This window comes from Quercus suber, unplaced genomic scaffold, assembly GCF_002906115.3.
Source record: "Quercus suber isolate HL8 unplaced genomic scaffold, Cork oak 2.0 scaffold_114, whole genome shotgun sequence".
In the NCBI taxonomy this organism is placed as follows: domain Eukaryota; kingdom Viridiplantae; phylum Streptophyta; class Magnoliopsida; order Fagales; family Fagaceae; genus Quercus; species Quercus suber.
Window position 1 is genome coordinate 179,808 of NW_027069579.1, and position 19,775 is coordinate 199,582.

General features: G+C 34.9%; 1 protein-coding gene and 11 non-coding genes across 13 annotated transcripts; all 12 read right to left on the reverse strand.

Moving 5' to 3' along the window:
- Nucleotides 1-8,715: 8,715 nt before the first annotated feature.
- LOC112014963 (small nucleolar RNA snoR97) lies at nt 8,716-8,818 on the reverse strand. The gene has a single exon (XR_002883122.1). It is a non-coding gene; the product is annotated as a small nucleolar RNA snoR97 (small nucleolar RNA).
- A 412-nt stretch (nt 8,819-9,230) lies between these two features.
- On the reverse strand, nt 9,231-9,347 carry LOC112014970 (small nucleolar RNA Z278). The gene has a single exon (XR_002883129.1). It is a non-coding gene; the product is annotated as a small nucleolar RNA Z278 (small nucleolar RNA).
- Nucleotides 9,348-9,640: 293 nt separating this feature from the next.
- Nucleotides 9,641-9,733, reverse strand: LOC112014969 (small nucleolar RNA Z223). Its single transcript, XR_002883128.1, has one exon. It is a non-coding gene; the product is annotated as a small nucleolar RNA Z223 (small nucleolar RNA).
- Nucleotides 9,734-9,825: 92 nt separating this feature from the next.
- LOC112014966 (small nucleolar RNA U36a) lies at nt 9,826-9,913 on the reverse strand. The gene has a single exon (XR_002883125.1). It is a non-coding gene; the product is annotated as a small nucleolar RNA U36a (small nucleolar RNA).
- A 991-nt stretch (nt 9,914-10,904) lies between these two features.
- On the reverse strand, nt 10,905-11,007 carry LOC112014962 (small nucleolar RNA snoR97). Its single transcript, XR_002883121.1, has one exon. It is a non-coding gene; the product is annotated as a small nucleolar RNA snoR97 (small nucleolar RNA).
- A 139-nt stretch (nt 11,008-11,146) lies between these two features.
- On the reverse strand, nt 11,147-11,268 carry LOC112014961 (small nucleolar RNA Z278). Its single transcript, XR_002883120.1, has one exon. It is a non-coding gene; the product is annotated as a small nucleolar RNA Z278 (small nucleolar RNA).
- A 228-nt stretch (nt 11,269-11,496) lies between these two features.
- LOC112014971 (small nucleolar RNA Z278) lies at nt 11,497-11,612 on the reverse strand. Its single transcript, XR_002883130.1, has one exon. It is a non-coding gene; the product is annotated as a small nucleolar RNA Z278 (small nucleolar RNA).
- A 119-nt stretch (nt 11,613-11,731) lies between these two features.
- On the reverse strand, nt 11,732-11,834 carry LOC112014960 (small nucleolar RNA Z278). Its single transcript, XR_002883119.1, has one exon. It is a non-coding gene; the product is annotated as a small nucleolar RNA Z278 (small nucleolar RNA).
- Nucleotides 11,835-11,929: 95 nt separating this feature from the next.
- Nucleotides 11,930-12,023, reverse strand: LOC112014968 (small nucleolar RNA Z223). The gene has a single exon (XR_002883127.1). It is a non-coding gene; the product is annotated as a small nucleolar RNA Z223 (small nucleolar RNA).
- A 99-nt stretch (nt 12,024-12,122) lies between these two features.
- On the reverse strand, nt 12,123-12,212 carry LOC112014965 (small nucleolar RNA U36a). Its single transcript, XR_002883124.1, has one exon. It is a non-coding gene; the product is annotated as a small nucleolar RNA U36a (small nucleolar RNA).
- A 345-nt stretch (nt 12,213-12,557) lies between these two features.
- Nucleotides 12,558-12,704, reverse strand: LOC112014967 (small nucleolar RNA snoR134). The gene has a single exon (XR_002883126.1). It is a non-coding gene; the product is annotated as a small nucleolar RNA snoR134 (small nucleolar RNA).
- A 2,128-nt stretch (nt 12,705-14,832) lies between these two features.
- On the reverse strand, nt 14,833-18,145 carry LOC112014928 (uncharacterized). 2 transcript variants are annotated; one of them, XM_065775548.1, is made up of 3 exons: nt 17,718-18,145; nt 15,619-16,124; nt 14,833-15,210 (listed from the first exon to the last, which is right to left on the reverse strand). In XM_065775548.1, the coding sequence occupies exons 1-3, from the start codon at nt 18,079-18,081 to the stop codon at nt 15,169-15,171; spliced, it is 912 nt and encodes a 303-aa protein (XP_065631620.1). In that variant the 5' UTR covers nt 18,082-18,145; the 3' UTR covers nt 14,833-15,168. The 2 variants fall into 2 exon arrangements, with proteins under 2 accessions (XP_065631620.1, XP_023903076.2); XM_024047308.2 differs by lacking the exon at nt 14,833-15,210 and having other exon boundaries at nt 15,307-16,124; nt 17,718-18,143.
- Nucleotides 18,146-19,775: the final 1,630 nt, after the last annotated feature.

The window sequence follows — 19,775 nt, forward strand, 5'->3', positions numbered from 1 at the left end:
GGGAACTAGATATCTTAGGTCCCTTTTACACTCAGAACTAGGCAAATGAAGTTTTTGGTAGTAGGGACCGATTACTTCACTAAATGGGTTTAAGCTGAACCCTTAGCGAAAATCACACAACATAATGTTAAGAACTTTGTTTGGAAAAACATTGTGTGCAGGTTTGGGGTGCCTAGGGTATTGATATCAAACAATGGACAGAAATTTGACAATATGCCTTTTAGAGACTTTCGCAAATACTTTGGAATCAAGAATCATTATTCCTCACCCTCCCACCTGCAAGCAAATGGCCAAGCAAAAGTGGCAAACCAATCCTTGTTGAAAATCATCAAAACTCGACTTGAAAGGGCAAAGGGAGTATGGCCAAACGAGCTACCAAGTGTTTTATGGGCTTATAGGACGACTGTGAGGACCCCCACAGGGGAAACCAATTTCAAATTAGTCTATGGAAGCGAAGCAGTCATACCTGCAGAAATGCACATGGCCAACCACAGGGTAATGAAATATCAGCACAATGAGAATGAAGAACAACTTCATCTTAACCTTGATCTCATTGATGAGGTAAGGATGGATGCAGAGCAAAGGATAGCAAGATACAAAAATCTTATAGCTAGGCAGTATAATGCAATGGTGAAACTTAGGCGTTTCAAGATTGGAGACCTCGTCCTAAAAAGGGTCTCTTTGGCAACCAAAAACCCAGCTTATGGGAAATTGGGACCTAATTAGGAAGAATCTTACAGGGTCATTAATTGCAAAAGGCAAGGATCATATTACTTGGAAGCCTTAGATGGACAGAAGCTCGAGCAGCCTTGGAACATTGAGCACTTGAGGAAATACTACCAATAAAGGGTCCGCCAAGACGAGCAACATCATGGACAAATTGAAATGTTTCCCTTATGTTTACTTATGTTTATTACTACTGCTGTGTATTTTGAATATTTTAATTCCCTAAAAAGTGCATTAGACTCTAAGTTATGCACTGTTTAAGGACAAGTTTATGATGGATGAAGTTATGTACTTAGTCTATCTGTTTGAGTATTTTTAATTCCCTAAGGCACTAGCTTCTAAGCATGTGTCATGCTTGTAGACAGTGTTTATGCTATGTATATGAAGTTCAAATTTTCAATAAATGTGATACACGAATCTACTTTCCATAATTTCATCCACAAGAAAGCTTAAGGCTCAAGACGAATAGTCTCTGGATGTAGGGACATAACGTCTACAAGCTTTCCTTGAAATGAGGATAAAGCAAAGAAAAGCCTAAGGTACATTCATCTAATCAATGGACAGGATAAGGCCTGAAGCGTATTCGTCCAAGAAATTTACGAAAAAATGCATGCATGTAACAACATTCAAAATCCATGGATAAACATCCAGCTATAACAATTCAATGCCTGGACGAGCAAATGCTGGAAACGTCCAGCCTATGGATGAAGAGCAAGAAACAGCTACTAAGTCTCTAGATGAGTAAAGCTGGTAAAAAAAATGTCACTCGTAAAGATGAATTATACTTGTAAAAATGTGTAGAATGATAAAAATATTGAACATAAGAAATTTACATTGACATGGACGAACTAAATGCCTCCATGGGTGGACGGACCACATTAAAAAACCAATATAATATGGATGATGTCAACAAAGAAAGATTCGTCCATACAATAGTATTTTCAATAGTAAATAAAAAGTAAAGGAAATAAACATCCATTCATAAAAGTTCAAAAAAAGGGTAGACGACCACCATCCAAAAACCCTTACAAAGTAAAAGCCTAAAAAGCAACTATTGGAAGCTCATCCTAAATATTATGAACGATTAAAATGTACTTTGATAAATTTCAAATGGTCCAAAACAACAGACCTTACAATAAAAAATAAAAAAAAATAAAAAAAGGAAGTAAAATTTGATATTTTCATTGAGGGTCATTTCCAGTGTTTGGGTCGTCTTGGGCAAGTTGATTGGTGGCATCATCTTCAATATTAACATCTTCAAAGTTCATCTGGAGAATAAAGCTTGTAGCAGCACCAAGGTTGAGCTTGATAGAGCTAAAGTCCACTTCAGGGAAGTTTTTCATGGCGTCTATGCAAAAATCTTCGAAACCAGCAATATAATTCACATCTAGAAGATCAATATACTATTTGGAAGCTTTGAATTCCATAACAACATCTTCTTTGGCTTTCTTAAGAAGGGCACTCAGCTTGTTATTTTTCTTTTGAAGATGATCAAGACGAAAGTCCTTTTCGATGACATCAGCCTTGAGCTCTTTGATGAGGTTTTGCATTCCTTTGGCCTCGTCTATAGCCTTGGTTGCCACCTCAACCCAACCCTTGTAGTCGTCCTTCACCCCCTAAATTCTCATCTTAAGCAAAATTCTTGTCTTATCTAGCTCAGTGGCTTGTCTGGACGCTGCAATGAACTTTGACATTGCCTACAAGAAATAAGTGATAAGAATAATGGTTAGACAAGAAAAGCATGAAGTGAAAAAGACAAGACAAAAATGAAATTACGTACCTTGAAAAGATCATGAACACCAGAATCTTCAAAGTCTTTTAAAGACATGTCATAGCATACAGCTATTCCTCATCTGACACAACCTTCTCAAAGCATTCCCAAGCCAAATCCTCATTTTCAATGAGATTCATAGGAATACGTTGAGAAGGTTGGGATGAGGCAGGCACAGTAACCTTGGACGGAGTAATCTCAACAGGGGTGGACGAGTCTACATCAAAAATCTAGATGGACAGTTGGGACATAGGGAGACTAGGCTTGACAGGTTTGGATGAGCCATGCTTTGCCTTCTTTCCTCGACGACTGGGAAGGTTTCCCAAGTTAAGCGTCTTGGATAAGGATTTCCTTTTATCCCCAGCAGAAGGACAAAGTTGGGATTGAGTTTCAGGCCTGTTTGCCTTGTCCATAACCTCATTTTCCTTATTTCCTTTCATAGTTGCCATCCCAAAAAAAAAATGATGACAATTAAAGTTAAACCAAAGAGTATGACAAATAATACTCATATAAATTCCAAGTAAAAAGAAACTCACGTCTACGAACAGTGACCTCGTGAGCAATGGCTTCAGCAGATGGTTCTGGGCCAAGTCCCCACCTAGCAAGACGTCGAAGGGTAACCAATGAATGGAAACTCCTATCAACGTAAAGACAAGTTCTGTGGATGTGGTCATGGTAAAATTTGCTTAAAGATGGCCGTCCAATAGCTATTAAAAAAAAAAGGTTAGACGATAATAAGCAAAATAAAAATAATAAATAGTAAGTTAAAAAAAAAAAAAATACCTACAAGATGAAGATTCCCTAAATCCCCAGTGTAAGGAGCAAATATATCCCTGCCAACCTCAACAGGGTTCCCAACCTAGAAACCAGAGACGAAGAAGAACTCCGTCTTCCAGTTTCTGTTAGACGAGACAAGAGATTTTATTAATCCACAATATGTACCCCTAACTGTAAATTGATAAAAGCCAAGGGACTGGTTAATTTCTGAGAACTTGTAGCAGAAGCAGAACTCGTCCACAGTAAGAGGACGATCCCCTCCATAAAACTTGCATAAAGACAACTAATCTGTTAGGATTAGTGCCCTTAAATCCTATTGTATGATGCTATGTACATTATTATGTGTGACATTATGTATGACTTAATGTTGTGATTAATAAAATTATTTTATTATTATCTAAAATAATAGTAATATGAATATTCAGATATTATCATATAGTCCATGAGATGCATAGTATGTGATTTATGTGAAAAGTCATAGAAGATATAAATCACAAGTTCTTTGTAAACTCAAAATTTTAGTTTATAATCGATGATGAAATTGGGCATTTCATCTGCGAAGACTATAACATATCAATTAAGATGATTTGTCTTGATCATGGAAGTGAAGACTTCTAGTTGATGTGTTGATATGTTTTAAGAGTTAAGACATATTAAACTGGACCACTATGAGATTTATTATTCTCTTAACGACTGTCAAATGAATAATAAATCTCACAACTTCTATTTACATGAACTTTTAATCCTGAGAGGATAATAGACCTGATCATGAAGTGTAGGTTGCTTTGATATATCATGAGTGAAATTTAAAGTAACGATCAAAACCTTAGTATGTTGAGCAACGACATTTAGTGTTGATGGAACATATATTCTCAAGATAGAATTCATAATCTCTTAATGAAAATATAAAATATTCTCTTGAGATAAGTTTAATGAGTTCGATTATTCAGAGAGTTAGGCCTAACCACTTTAGTAAAGAGTTACTAAAGTATATATTTATGAAATTGGATTTCATAAATATATGATGAATAACCTTAAAGGATTAAACTGGGTACTCAAGGATTAAGATGTGATAATTTACAAAGTGGCAATCTTCATTCATGACTTTGTATTACTGCGAATAGTTTATGAAGGGCTTGCATAGATAATAAAGTATTGGGATATAATCAATTAATAAGGCCTAGAGTGCAATTATATTTATATAGTGCTATTAAATATAATTAATGGTAACTTTGGACTTGTCAAAAGTTGACAAAAAAGCCCAAGGCCCATTAGAGCTAGTGTCTTATTTGTTCCCTTTTGGTTCCACTCTAAGTCACATACTAAAACCCAATTAGAAAAGCCCAAGAGGCTAGCCTAATTAGATAATCAATTATAAGGAGAGAAACATACAAAATTTAGTAAGAATATGAAATGGTTAGTATGTAAGTGTTGGACACTTTTTCATTCTCTTTTGAACATACACATATAACTGATTGAGATATCGCACTTCTTGGGCATCAAATGGAATTGGAGTGAAGATTAAAAGTGTTCCCAAGTGCTTTCAATCTTTGTTTTGAAATTCACCACACTAAGGTACACTCTCTTGTTCTTATATTCTGAAATTTACATAGTACATGTTATCAATTGCGAATGAAGTAAATCTGCTAATTTTCATCTGCGTATGTTTTGTATGCAATACAAACATGTAATTTTCCAACATAATTTCCATGCATTAGGGTTAAACTAATATACTGCTAAACCTAACCTAACAAGTAATTCCCTAGCAAAAGCATTAAGGGTAACCTAAGTTCCCTTAAAAGGTAAGCCTCATAAACGCCTATTCCAAAATTAGGGTTGTAACACCACTCCCCACAAACGGCTAACCTAAGGTTAAGCTCGTCTAGAATCTAGTACCACGTCCTAAGTGGGGTTATTCTCTGTTCACTTATTTTGGAAGAGATACCTATAAAACAACTATAAACTGTTTCTACCTCGCCTAAAGGACTAGGTGGAAGGACACTCGCCAAGGTGCCAGCTCTAGCCCCAAAAGCTGCCCTCATCCTAAGTTGTTCCTAAAGGACTTCGAAAGGGACTCCAGGAACACCAGACGTGTACTCCTCGTCTGTGGTGTTCCCCCCCACTACTGTTGTTGCTAGTATTACTATTAGAGCCACTATAGCTGGTTGAATCATGATACTCATCTATAGCCTTATCTATACTATTACTAGACGATGAGATGACAGTTTCAGACATCTTGAAGAAAACTTAAAAGAAAACCTATAAACGAGAATGAAGAAAATACCTGGCTCTAGACGGAAAAGGACTATAAATGCGGAAGAACTTCTAGATGAGGCTCTAGACGACAAATGTCAAGGAAGAAAAATTTTGAAATGAGAAGGGTAGAAGAGGAATTCTACTATTTATAGGTAACAAGGTTTGGCATCCGAAGCGATGTGACCAACCAGGATAGACCACATGGCATCTGTCTTGAAAGATGAAACGTCATTATTGAAATATGCCAAATTTAGGCCACGCGTTATAAAAAAAATTTTAAAAAAAAATAAAAATAAAAAGAGAGAGAGAGAGTACATCTTATGCCTGACAAGACAAGGACAAAGGGGCAACTGATGGGGGAAAGACAAGTATAACTCGTCCTTGAGTAGTCGTCCATAGAATGTATAGCTCGTCCTTGAGTGGTCGTCCATAGGATGTACGATACCATGACAATTGGGCCTGCTCTTACTCGCCCATTGTACTATTCATGGGGTGCCTCAAGGGAGGCTTATCCAGACTAAGGAAGGTCATCCAAGATATGGACGACCCTTCAATACTTAGGAATATTCCTGAGTACAAGGTTTATCTACAATAGCTTATGAATCGGGCCACGTGTAACCATTCTAGTACATGAGTGAGATCCTAATTCATTGCTATAACTTCCTGCCAAGCACTCAACTTCCAATGACGATTATAGAAGATAAGAGTAAATATTATAACTTCTATAGTAGTTGTAAGAGTTGAGTGTAAACCCTCTGACCTCCACAAATATGGGGGAAGTTATAAGACCAATAACCACTTCAAAAGTACACTATATAAACACCCATTCATGACAAGTCAAAGTAAGTTGTGACAACTCCCAAAAAGTTGGAACTCTAAAATTTAAGAGAGAAACTAACTTAATCATCGGAGGATCCTTGGCCGGTCAGCCCCGATTTCCTTTGATTGTTTGTTTTCCTTTTCAGGCCTTCTAAATCTTTGAAGCCCAAAGCATTCAGCCTACTGATTTTCTGTGCATCATCATAAGTTACTTAGCAAATTTCCAAACTAACTAACTACACTACACAAACATGGCACTATAGAAAGCTAGAGGAAATAAAGACCAAGAAAGCAAACTACACATAACACCATAAAGTGTTATGGAAGAGGAAAACCCAAGCCCCAAGCATAAAAACCTCTCCCCTAACCACCCATTGGAAAACTTCACTAGAATGAATAGTTGTACGTAGTACATTGATAACCATAAACCCTCCAAACCTATATCTTCCTATGTATTTAAGTCCTCCAAGCTTTATCTAGCAACCAACTCTACGAGTCTTTTCCTCACCTAGCAAGATGAGCTACCAACGAAAAGCCACAAAAGGATTTGGATTTGGATAAGGCTTCTCACGTTTATAATGCCATTCTCTCACTCACAAGGTTTGTGTTTGTGGATGAAGAAGTTGTTTATAGAATCTCTAACAATAGAAAGAGATGGAAAAGAAAGATGGGAACTTAGTTTTTCTTAAGGAAAAGCTCTCTCTTTTTATACAAAGACTTAGCTTCAATAATCTTTTCTCTCTTGCATATTCAAGGATTTCTTCAACTCTTATTTGAAGCCCTTTGCCATGCATCACAGCTGTGTGTGCTAGTAGATGTGTAGTGGATAGGTACATAGCAGAGTATAGAGATCGTGCATCTCGCAACTTGGTCGCCCCTTAAGGTCGAGAGATGGTCGTGAGGTGCACGTCAACATTCTCATCCATGCTAGGTCGCGAGAAGGTTGCCTCTAGTTTTGTGAGATCACTAGCTAATGTTGCTTCAATTCTTCAAGGAAAGGCTCAAGTACTCCACCCAAAAACACATGAAAACCTAGAAAACAATACATCAACATTAAAAGCATTACAAACAAACTTTTGTCACTGAATTAAGCCAATACTAAAACAAGACTTCTCAACTTTCATGAGTCGATGAAAAATGCTTAATTATTTCAATTAGTTACCCTAATAATCCATAACTGTTTTAATGTGTTAGTTTAGGACAAATATAAAATGAATTTGGTATTTATAGAAAACTAACCTATGCAATTTTTTTCTTGGCATCTGTTTCGGATGAGCTAAGAAATTCATCTTATCTACACTTTTAGTTTATTTTTACACCTTTAACTTATTTTTGTTACTATTCATGAATCTCATTGCACTTTTTGATACTATTCATGAGTCCTACTGTTATTTAGCTTATTTTTTAACATATTTTCTACACTTTTAACAAAAAGTTTTTAGTTTCAACTAAATAAGTTGTTCCCAAACATACACTTGATAGTTTTGAAACTTTTAAGGAATGCAATTACCGCTAACCTAATCATGTTTTTTTTTGAAAATTTTGAAAAATGGCTAGAGTCAAATTATGAAAAACTAGGCTTTAGGTGAATTAATTTTCACCATTATCTAGAACCATTTGGTTTGACTTATACTCTACAAATTTTAATTCTAATTATACTAGTCTCCAAGTGTGTGCTCAAAGAATTTTTTTTTTTTTTTTCCACTTCTAAAAGCTAATAACTTTCATTCATCATAATTCGGAGTAATACATTTTCCAATCTAAAAAATACACAAAATGCTTAGGAGTGTGATTAGATTTATATGTTTGTGGGTGAAAATATAATAACTTTAAATTATGATAAAAGAAAATTATTAACCTTTAGGGGGGAAAAAAATAAAAGAGCCTCTGAAGCATGTGCGACAGAAAATCCCTAAGGGTGTGATGCATTGTTCAATCACCAAAATCCCGTGACAAGATGTATGTGTTTTTAAATGTATTTATATTATGTACTACATCTCATCACACTCCTATCCCTAGGGATTTTGGTGATTAGAAAATACATTAATCTACTAGTGAGCAGTGAGAACAAGAATTGCATCCAAAGACAATGCAGAAGATCCTTGAAATGGAGACTCAAGTCCTAAAAATGCCCCGTAGCAAAAATGGTTGGGTTGGAGCTGTATTGGGTTAACGTGGTTCTTTTCTAGTCAATTCGAGCGTCGATATAGTGGCATGATTATAGAAAACAATTTGAACATAGAAGCACTAGAGCTGGCTAGTCTAACTACAACTAAAATAGAAAAATCCAATCTAGTTCTAATAGCTTCATAATGTGTCAAAATTTTGTGTTAGTGTAAATAACAATTAGGTTCAATAGAGAATTGGAATGTAGTGCTGTTATTTTACTCCAATCTCGTGAATGTGGAGAAGAAGCTGATGACAACAAACAATGTCGGAGTTTTTCAGACTATTCCCACAACAGGTTTCTCAAATATATATATCTATATATATACCATAACAGGGTATGAGTATAGTTAAAACTCAACATATAAAACAAACCGAACGACAATGCTATGTTCCATGAAGTAGATTGCACAAACTCTAAGCAGTTAACTCAAGATGAGTTTGGTTCAACTTTTTAATACTGTGTTTTTTTAAAAAGTTGCGGTATATATATATATATATATGACAATTATTTGTTTTAATTATCAAATTTGATTAAATCTAGGCGCACAACATTTTGAAAATCATCATAGGCTAAAACACAACAAACAGAACAGCAATATCAAGACGGTTACACAGGTCAACATAGGAATCAAAATATATTACACTAAACATATCTATCACGTATACTAAGACAAGGGACATAAAAAGAAAACTAATTTTATATATAATTATAGCCTCAGTTAAATCCATTAATTTCATAATAAGTGTAGCTTCACCAAGTAGGTTCACCCTGCTAGGCAGGATCTTGGCTCCACAACACCTCAACAAGGTGGATTGGATCATCATAGGCATCTATAAAAGCATCAAAGCTAAACTATAAAAACTGGTATTGGGTTAGGATTGAAAAGACAAACAAATTTCTAAATTACAAAACACAATTTTGTTTATAGAAAATGTCAGAATATTCCAGAAATTTCTTAATATAGCAGGCTCAAGTAGGTTCTCTCTGTAAACAGGGGCTTAAAAACATGGAAAAATCATCATCGAAATCTTTCAATTGGGCAATAACAGATTAAAAGAAAAAAATTTACAAATACGAGAAACAATTTTTAAAATCCAAGGCTTTTAAAGATATGATGGATCTAATGGCTCAGATCATAAAACAGCTCTATCAATCACGAATTTTCTGAAGCAGAACTGGCATTAAAGCTGAAAATTTCATCATCACTGCTGATTTATCAACAAAAATCACACTTGCGAAACTCATGAAAACAAATCAGAGAGAAATAGCATATGGGTATTTTCTAAAACCAAAATTTAAAATAAGTTGGCTCATATTAAGAAATTCAACCATTGTTTTTCCTTTTATGCTTCATCGATTTCTCTCAGAAGCGCGGATAAAATATTAAATCACAAAAAAAGTAGAGAGATCCTGCTCCGTAGTCGTTAATAGGGGAGTGAGGGACTTTTGGATGGGTTTACTGGGAAAAGGCCATTTTAAATAGCTTTGAATTATTGGTCCTGTGTAAATTAAAACCCACAAGATAAAGTGGTTTTCGACTGAAAAGTGAGAGTGAGACCCACAACCACGAAAACGAAATGAAAAGGAATTTTTGAAGTTCTTCGTTACAATACAATTTTTTTTTTTTTTTTGGGGAGGGGGGGTGTTTGGCGTGGGGCTAATTCAAATGTTCTCATGTAATATTGTAAAACCACAAGCCCCCATGTCCAACTCTTTCTTCTGAAAAGAAAAACAAAAAACAAAAGGGTTCGTCACCTAAAACTGACCTTTGCAATCACATTACAGATTCTACTTTTAAGTAAATTTTGATGGGTCTCAGATGTAACCTTCAAAAAAAACCATATAAGAAAACTGGCCCACTCTCTATTCATTGGGGTTGGCTAAAGTGAGGATATGAATAAAATTAAAATCTAATAAGACCTTGCTGCCCATGTAAAAGGACATATTCTGACTCCTGCAAGTGCTTGATCAATAAGGAAAAGCTAGCCTTACTAGCTGAAAGATACTCGACTAGCCGACTTCCATTGCCCTATGTCATATGTTGAATTAATTAGACAGTAGTGAGTGAGGACCATTGATTATCAGCAATTCCTGCTCTTTTGGTCAGTGAAATTTTCCTCGTTACAATGTTATCACATCCGAGGCCATACAGCCTTGATCAAAAAGCCAATTGTTACATAGAATGACTATGTTATCCGTCTGTTTTGGACCATATAAACAAGCAGTTGGGAAGTAACAACTGAATAATTTGTAAGAAACCGATTCCTCCTATAACAACTGAACTGTCCATTCACCAGTTTTATGATTGAAGAGCACCATTTAGGAAAATTAATTTATCAAAATTTTTTATTAATGTAAATAAAAATTAGGTTCAATAGAGAATTGGAATGTAGTGCTGTTATTTAACTCCAATCCCGTGAATGTGGAGAAGAAGCTGATGACAACACACAATGTCTGAGTTTTTCAGACTCTATACCCACAACAGGGTATGAGTATAGTTAAAACTCAATATATAACAAACCGAACAACACTATATGTTCCAAGAAGTAGATGGCACAAACTAAGCAGTAAATTATACATCCAAAGACAGCTGAATAAGAAAACAAGAAGACAGTAATTCAACCAGCGCCTCAGTTTACATAGCTTCAGTCAAAGGAAAACGCAGATACACCAAGTAGGTTCTCCCTGTAAAACAGGGTCTTGGGATCCAACGCCCCTCAAACAAGTTGGATTGAAAAACATCATAGGCTGATTATATTTTATGAAACACAAAACTTGAAGGCAGCCTAAACATTGTAACATTAAGTAATAAACTAAATAACAAACACAATTCCAAAACACTACAACAATGGAGAAAACTGAACATCAATATCAAAATAGTTACATAGGTCAACAAAGGAATCAAAATATATTACACTAAACACATCCATCACAAACAAGGGACATAAAATGTAAACTAATTTCACATATGATTATAGCCTCAGCTAAATCCATTACTTTCCTATTAGTGTAGCTTCACCAAGTAGGTTCACCCTGCTAGGCAGGATCTTGGCTCCACAACACCTCAACAAGGTGGATTGGATCATCATAGGCATCTCTTTAATCTATAAAAGCATAAAAACTCAACTAAAAAATTGGTAGTTTGGTCAAGATTGAAAACACGAAAAAAGAAAAATCTAAATCACAAAACACAAATGAATTTTTTTTTTTTTTTTTTAATTTCATACTATGGTATAGCAGCCTAAAGTAAGTTCTCCCTGTAAACAGGGGCTTGAAGCAAACTAACCTCAAAAACATGGAAAAATCATCATCGAAACCTATCAATTGGGAAATAATAGATTTAAAACCAAAAAATTGTACAAATTTGAGAAACAGTTTTCATACAATATATTTTGAAGGTATTATGTATTTAATGGCTCAGATCTTAAAACAGCTCTATCAATCAAGAATTTTCTGAAGCAGAACTGGCATTTAAAGCTGAAATTTTCATCATCACTGCCAATTTATCAACAAAGATCACATTTGCTGAATACAAAATAAATGTACATAAGAACAGAGAGAATTAGCATATGGGTATTTTCTAAAACCAAACTATAAATAAGTTGGCTCATATTAAGAAATTCAACCATTATTTTACCTTTTATGCTTCATCGATTGCTCTCAGAAGCGCGGATAAATATCAAATCATCGCCAACATTAATTCTAATATAAAACTAATTAACTATTTCAAATCTAACAACTAATTACCGAAAAAGCATTTGAGAAGTTGAATCTCAGATTAAAGAAAAAAAAGCTATAGCGGACGTTTTTAGAGGCAAAACTATAGGAAAAAAAGAAATGCTCCACGTGTACACCGCGACATCAATATTTGCCTCCATGACTAGCTTTGCTTTCATTAATGTTTAATGAGAAAACAAGCTAAAGGTGTAGCTGAGGCAAAACAGAAACTACAATAAAAACGACAGCGTTTTTTGGGGAAGAAAAAATAATAGACACGAACATGAAGAGAGAGAGAGAGAGATATATATATATAGATTTAGATGTGGGCGTCATTTTGACACAGCTAAGCCGTGGAGAGAAAGTGGCGAAACTGCAACACTAGACGTCAGTGGTTTTGGCACGATGATTGGGGCTTTCATCGTCATTGTTGAATTTCAGAGAAGCCCGGGGTTGTGCATCGTGCGTGCTATATATGCCCAAAACGAAACCCTAATACTGCTAGAGCGAAATTTGAAATTGAGATAGAGAAAGAGAGAGGGTTGAAAACCCTAATTCTAGAGCTGAGGCTGGGCTGAGAATGAAAATTGTGATGTTATTGAGAGAGTTGAGAGAATGGTTGCGTGAGAATTTGGAGGAGCTTGCGTTTGTTTATATAGGCGTTCTGGGATGAAAGTTATAAAAACCCTAGACAGCTCTCAGAGGCAATAGTAGGTTGTTTTGCCCGGGTTCGGGCCGGGTTTCAACAAACAATTATCAGGCCCAGCTAGTGCAACTGAGGAAGAGAGCAAGTCCAAGCTCACTCAAATGAAGACTGGCTTTGCTCTTATACAAGTAGAACCATCCGGCCCATTAATAGCTCTAATTTCTTCACTTATAAATTGACAGAATTGCTATTTTGGACTCAAAATCCACTTACATCTACAATCCAAATACTTTTCACAGCCCATTCGCTAAGATCAGATGATGGGGAAAGCTGTAACTCTCTTTCTTTTTCTTTTTTTCTTTTTTTGTTAAATTACAAACTACACCCCTAAACAACATCTAGAATCCAAATACTTTTCACAGCCCATTTGGTAAGATCAGATGATGGAGAAAGCTGTAAAATAACTCTAAGACATGGGCTAGAAGATTGAAGATCGAAGATGGGAAGGGCCCTAAAACCAATGTGCAAAAAATGAAAAGACTAACCACCACCACCCCCAAAAAAAAAAAAAATCAATTTAAAGTTTGTGCCCATCTTCGTTAGTCATATCCATTATTATGGGTAATAACTAATAATACAGCAAAACGAAGCAGAAATCTATTAATAAAACTCTACATTTTACCTGAAAGTTATTCATAAGTCAATTTGATGGACATAAAACACATAGGGTAATAAATAAATAAACCTTTATTTAGAGAGAAAATTTTGCTTAGATTAAGAAAATGAAAATGATTCTTCTATGTTAGAAAATGGAAGACGCAAAATTTTTATCAACAATTTCTTGTTCATTCTATTTCTCCTTGCCATCAAAAATATCAGAAAAATAAAAAGATGCTTGAAATTAAAATAGTTTCTTAAATTTGGGATTTTAATTAATAAAATTTAAATTTATGACCTAATATGAAACATGATATAAATTCCAGGAATTTTTATTTGGATATAGACATTGCTGACTAGAATGTAAACATAGTTATCAAAACGTAAATTGTATCATAAATCGATTTTTAATTTTTCGTATTATATATCGTAAGATACACAAACACTTGATAAAATTAATAAAAAATTATAAAATATACATATAGAAAATGTATATTCATTATAAATTTTAAATATATTCAACTAATGACTAATTTATTCATCACTTGTGTAATAATATTTAACAAGCTAACTAAAAAAATCAAACTAGCATATTTATAACATACACATTCAAATTACTTAAATTCAAAATTGCAAATATATATTTTATCCCAAAAAAAGTTATAATATATTACAAATTACCCAAAAATAATTATTTATTTTCATCATATTCATCAAATTGTCTAATCCGCCCCATCTAAGTCAATGCTATCATCATGTTTATAATTTTGCAAACTTATTTCTTCATTAAAATTTTCTTCATCGTTATTCGCCATTAACATTTACTATCTTTTCTTGTTTTTTTTTTTTTTTTTTTTTTTAATAATTTTTTATAAATTTTTAGCATTCTAGTTTTTTGGACTTATAAAAATAACGATTAAAAAAATTATATTGTCAATTAATATTTTATTCATAGTATATAAAACAAATTTATAAATATCAAAGTGAAAGGGTAAGTATATACTGTGTAGTCAAATCGTAGGAGAGAGGAAACTAATAATTTTGTGTTAAAAACAAATCTAACAACTTGTTAGATTCAAATAAAAGTACAAATTTTAACAAAAAATCTCATTTTAAAGCATTTGCCTATATATCATACGATACATACGATTTTATGATAAGATATGATTCATACGATGTGCATACTATATTGTACGATTCATGAGTACTTACGATATGCCAATACAATATAAAAATTTTTACACACAATACGATACTTATCGTATGATACTTATCGTACGATACTGACAACTATGAATGTAAATACTTTTTCGTTTATTCACTGAATGCATTATGTCAAATGAAAATCTCATCTGATTGTGTGCATGAACTCTATTCAGATTTCAGCTTTCCCCATCATCGTCCCTATTAGAAACAAGACAGCCCTTATATCTAACTTGGGGAAACTTTTTTGTGACTGAGAAAATTTCAACAGGAAACAATTTCCAATAAATAGTTTCTAAATTATAGACCTATCTCATCAAAGTTTCCATGCAAAGAGTGCAGATCCATGGCCATCTACCGGCGGTTGAGATACCAGTAAAATTGTATGTTGCAGATGACTCTGAAACCATTACTATATGCCACAGATTATCTGATTTTATCATATTTGCATAGTCTTTGAATCCTAACCTGCATGAAGGAAGAAGAAAGAAGGGGAACAACATAAGCAAGAAATTGTAGTCGCCATTCTATTCTACCCATCAACATGGAAAGATTACTAAGGAATTGAAAAGAATGAAAATTATATTGATTGCCGCCACAATAATTCCTCACACAAGCCAACTCAAAAATGTACAAGGGCAACTTTCCTCAAAACCTATGTAGGCACAAGTCAAGTTATCATGCTCAGACTATCTTCCATGTCAAGTGCCGGTACCCAGCCCACTTAGCAGCAAGATGGATTCCAATGGTAAAGGCTGCAACCAGCAACGGCATTGGAAGCCTCCTATTTGCCATTACAACTTCCACTTCTTCCTTTCCATTGGAAACCTTTTTTGAATGGTGAGAAATAGAAAGAGCCAGATATAAAGCTATTACCAGAACTCTGACCCATGGTTCTCCAACTGCAGCCAGCACAGCCGCAACAGGCAAGGCAGATGAAACATTATCTTTCTTTTTAACAAACCGTGAGAAACCATATAACAACAACAGAAGGGTCCAGAAGAATGGCTCCAAGATGTAACCACACACAGCTGCATACCCAATTAGGCCAGATACTGTGAGAAGATGAGTTTGGCTGTTTACAGAGTTGGGAGAAGCAACTTCTGCAATGGCAAGAACAGCTGAAGCCAGTAGGATAATTGTGGTCAACTCTGGGACAGGTGTATATGCCACTATGGCAGAATGGAGAGCTCGAATGGCATAGAGAGCAGTCTCAATACATCTAATTATTGAAGTTATGGGGTCACCAATGAAGTGGAATACGAGAGCCAGGGCAAGTTTGAAGAGGTATCCCACAAAACTAACAATACCAAGTGCAGCCTTTCGCCAATTAGAAAGTTCAAACAAGACTGCCCTCCATGCATAGACAAGGAAAGCGAGGGCTGCATAATAATCGACAGTAAGTATGAGTTAGTCAGCAGCATATGCATTTTATTTCTTTGAAAAAAAAACGAAAAACAAAATTCACTGAATATTTGAAGCAAGTAAAACAAGTTGTTTATTTATTTATCACTAATTGAAAAAGTTCTATTAAAAAGAAGAGAAACATGCTTCCAATGTACATAGGCAGTATACTAGGGCAACTACAAAAAACCATCTAAAATTACATAAATCTAAACTCGTCAAGTGAAGAAAATGAATGACCAATCAAATCAGCCATCTAATCATACAAAGAACATGACAAAAATAACCCAAGTAGTTTCGTTCTCTGCAAAAAGTCCACATAACACATAGTAGAAATTCCCCCCACAAATCCGCCAGATGATGTCTACCAGGCCCAGCCCTTCCAACAAGCAACAAACCCACTACCCACTTAAGCATAACCCAAGTGAGGCTTTTGGCCTCTATCTAAGAGTGAGTCCATGCCTCTGTGTTTGTGCGCAAATGCATGCAAGCTTGGCAGCCTCTTTTACTACAATGTCAAGGAAAACATTCTTTAAAGAATAATTTAGTATGGAAAAATTTGGTTGGTAAGTTACATGCATGCACCAGTGGGTTTTGAACCCACAAGCCACCCTCCACCTTGGTCTTACAAAAAGAGGAGATACCATTTTGAGCTAGAGCTTATTGGCAGTTTATATCACACAGAAATTATACAAAACAGCTCATGAACACTCGGAAAATTTACACCTTTAAAGATTTCAGCAAAACAGGAACCTCATCAGTTCTAGTGCATTTAAATAAAATAATTCACATCATATGATTCCGCAAAGATATGCAGGAAATAGAACCATGAAAAAATGGTAGTTAGGTGCAGGAATCTGCCTCACAAAAACACTTCTCTTCAACTACATTTCTTCCATCCCTCTACAAAGCATGCAGTTTATCAGTTACAAACTTCTTCCCATAATCTCTTAGGTGAAATTGGCTTATTGTTTTCCACTTTTGCTTACAAAATGTTTGATTTCAATATTGAAATTTTACTTAACTTTCAAAAAAAAAGACTCCATTTTGAGTACTCATAGCATGTAAAGAACCATGATGACATACAATTAATAAAAAAGAGTAATGAAATAGACACATTTATCCAGTACAAAAACAATCGTATTACTATAAAATAATCCTTAATACTCAGCTACGATATTGATTCCCAGTTTCCCACAATTAGTTCATGCACAAGTATAATACACTAAAAGCCACACTACATGAAAAATAATAAACAAACTTGAAACTTCTTTCCTTCCTTTCCTTTTCATTCATTTCTTCACAACCAAATAAAGCACAAAGTAAATTTCCAAATATTTATCCTCTGTTTATAAGCTAAGACAGTCAGGCAAAATGATAAAACAAAAACAAAAATCGAGCTTTATGTTACTCAACATTTATAGGTAATGGAAAACCCAACTCAACCCAAGATCAATACTTGGATCAGACCCAGATTTTCTTTTCTTTTTTATTGTTAAGTTAAACACGCACCAAGTTGAACAGGACCCAATTGAGAAAGAAAAAAAGAAAGTGAAAGAGTTGGAATTTACCTACAAACAAAGGCCATCTGAGTGGTGGGTCAGGAGCTTCTTTGGTCAAGTACCTGAACCGCTCTGGCATAGTGCTTTCCCCTCGAGCCTCTTTCTTAGCTTCTTCATCATCTTCAGCACCACCGCTAACATTCCCTGCAGTTGCACAAACCTTTAAGTCCAACTTTTTCTCAAACACAAAACCCAGTCTTTTCCCGGAAAACCCATGAAAATTTTGGCTTGGTATGGGGCCAAAAGATGGGGGTTTTGTTGGTAATGAACGAAATGGAATGGCTTGGACATGGGTTTTAATTCTGAGGTGAGAAAAGGGAGTGATTTTGAGTGAGGCATTTGGAGATGAGAGTGTGGGAAGAGTCATTGACATGGTGGATTGGGACTATAGAGAGGGTTTTTGCCATTATCTAAGGACGAACAGGGGTTTGGAGAATTCGGATCTTGACCCGATAAATGTAATCGGATCCTACCAATACCCATTTTAATTTTAGTTTTTTTTTTTTTAATATAAGATAATTTTAGTTTTAGTTTTTTGTTTTGTTTTATTTTACGTTTTTGTGCTGAAAATTTTGGAAAAAAATGACCGCATTGCACAATATCTCATCCTACTTAGAAAGAAGTTTTGGATTTTAATTTTTCTATATATTTTTAAATTTTTAGTTTAAATGATTTTAAAGTATAAAGCAACAATTCTTTAAGGGGCAATGTAAAAGCACAAAAATGGCCCCCCACCACACTTAGAATAGTACTAGGTATTTTTTGCCCAACACAGTTAATTTATAAGAGAGCAAGCTTGCTAAGTCAACTATAATGCTCTACATGATCAAAGTATGAAATCAATGAAGTCGTGACTCTTAATATGATGAAAATAAACACAAAACAAGTATAAACCCTTCCTCGAGCTTGTCTGAGGATGCAATGTTCATATATTATTTGCTCAAATCTTGATACAAGTTGATACTCTCTTCCCTTTTGTTCAAGTTCTATTATTCCAACCTCCTTTCTAGAGGGAGCCCCTTCCTTTATATAGTATCTCCTAATGCATCTGACCCCTCCACCTGTACGTCTATGGGTAATAATTGGGATGCTTGTCCCATCAGGACTTTGCTGGAGGTGGTAGAGAGTGTTGTGAACTGTGAAACTATTATTTAGGTGTATTTTCCTCATTAATGTGGCCAACTAAGTTAGTGCAGTGCATTGAATGTGGAGGAGATGGCTACCTTCCCCAAATATTTTCTCTCTTCTTTACTTGCATGTCTTTGATGTCTTCCACGGTGCTTTGTCTTTTGGTGCAAGTGGTCAAATGAGGCAATCCTAAGGTGCATTTGTTCCTCAAGCTCCTCAAATGATGGGTTTGTTCATTTTCCATCCTCAGACCTTTCTCTACATGTCAAGTCTTGATTAGAGTGGTCTCTCTGTCTTCCTTGCTCGGACTTTAGTCCATGTGTTGAGCCCAGATTGGTGCATGAATGGCCTTTGCCCATCCTCGGACTGGGCCCACGGGCTCTAGATTGTGTTCAAATCCTTCCCTCCCACGGGTAAAATGTAAAACACACCCTGAAGTTTGAGAGTATTTGAATTTCATACTCTAAAGTTTCAAATTTTTAAATTACTATTTAACCTCTATTTTAAAATAAATGATTGAATATATATATATAGGGGTATTTTGAGAGTTTTAGTAAAAAAAATTCATTAAATCTAATTTCATTCCCTCTCATTCCTCTCAATTTTAAGGGGAATGAAAATTTGAGGTTTTAAGAGAATAGAGGAATGAGTGTTCCCTCATATTCATTCCATTCCCTCTAGCTTAAACTCCCAAACAAGAGAATGAAAAGTACATTCCCTCTATTAAAACTCCCAAACAATGAGAGGGAATAATATTCTTTTTTCTTTTTTTCTTTTTTTTGGAGAAATGGTAGAAACTTTTATTAAGCAAAAAGAGTATACGTAAGGCTAGCAACAATTGAAACTAGCACAAGAGGGGCAATACCATGGTTGTCAAAATCGCGATTTAGATCATAGGATCGCACAACATTATGATCACACCTTACCAAAATGTTTAGG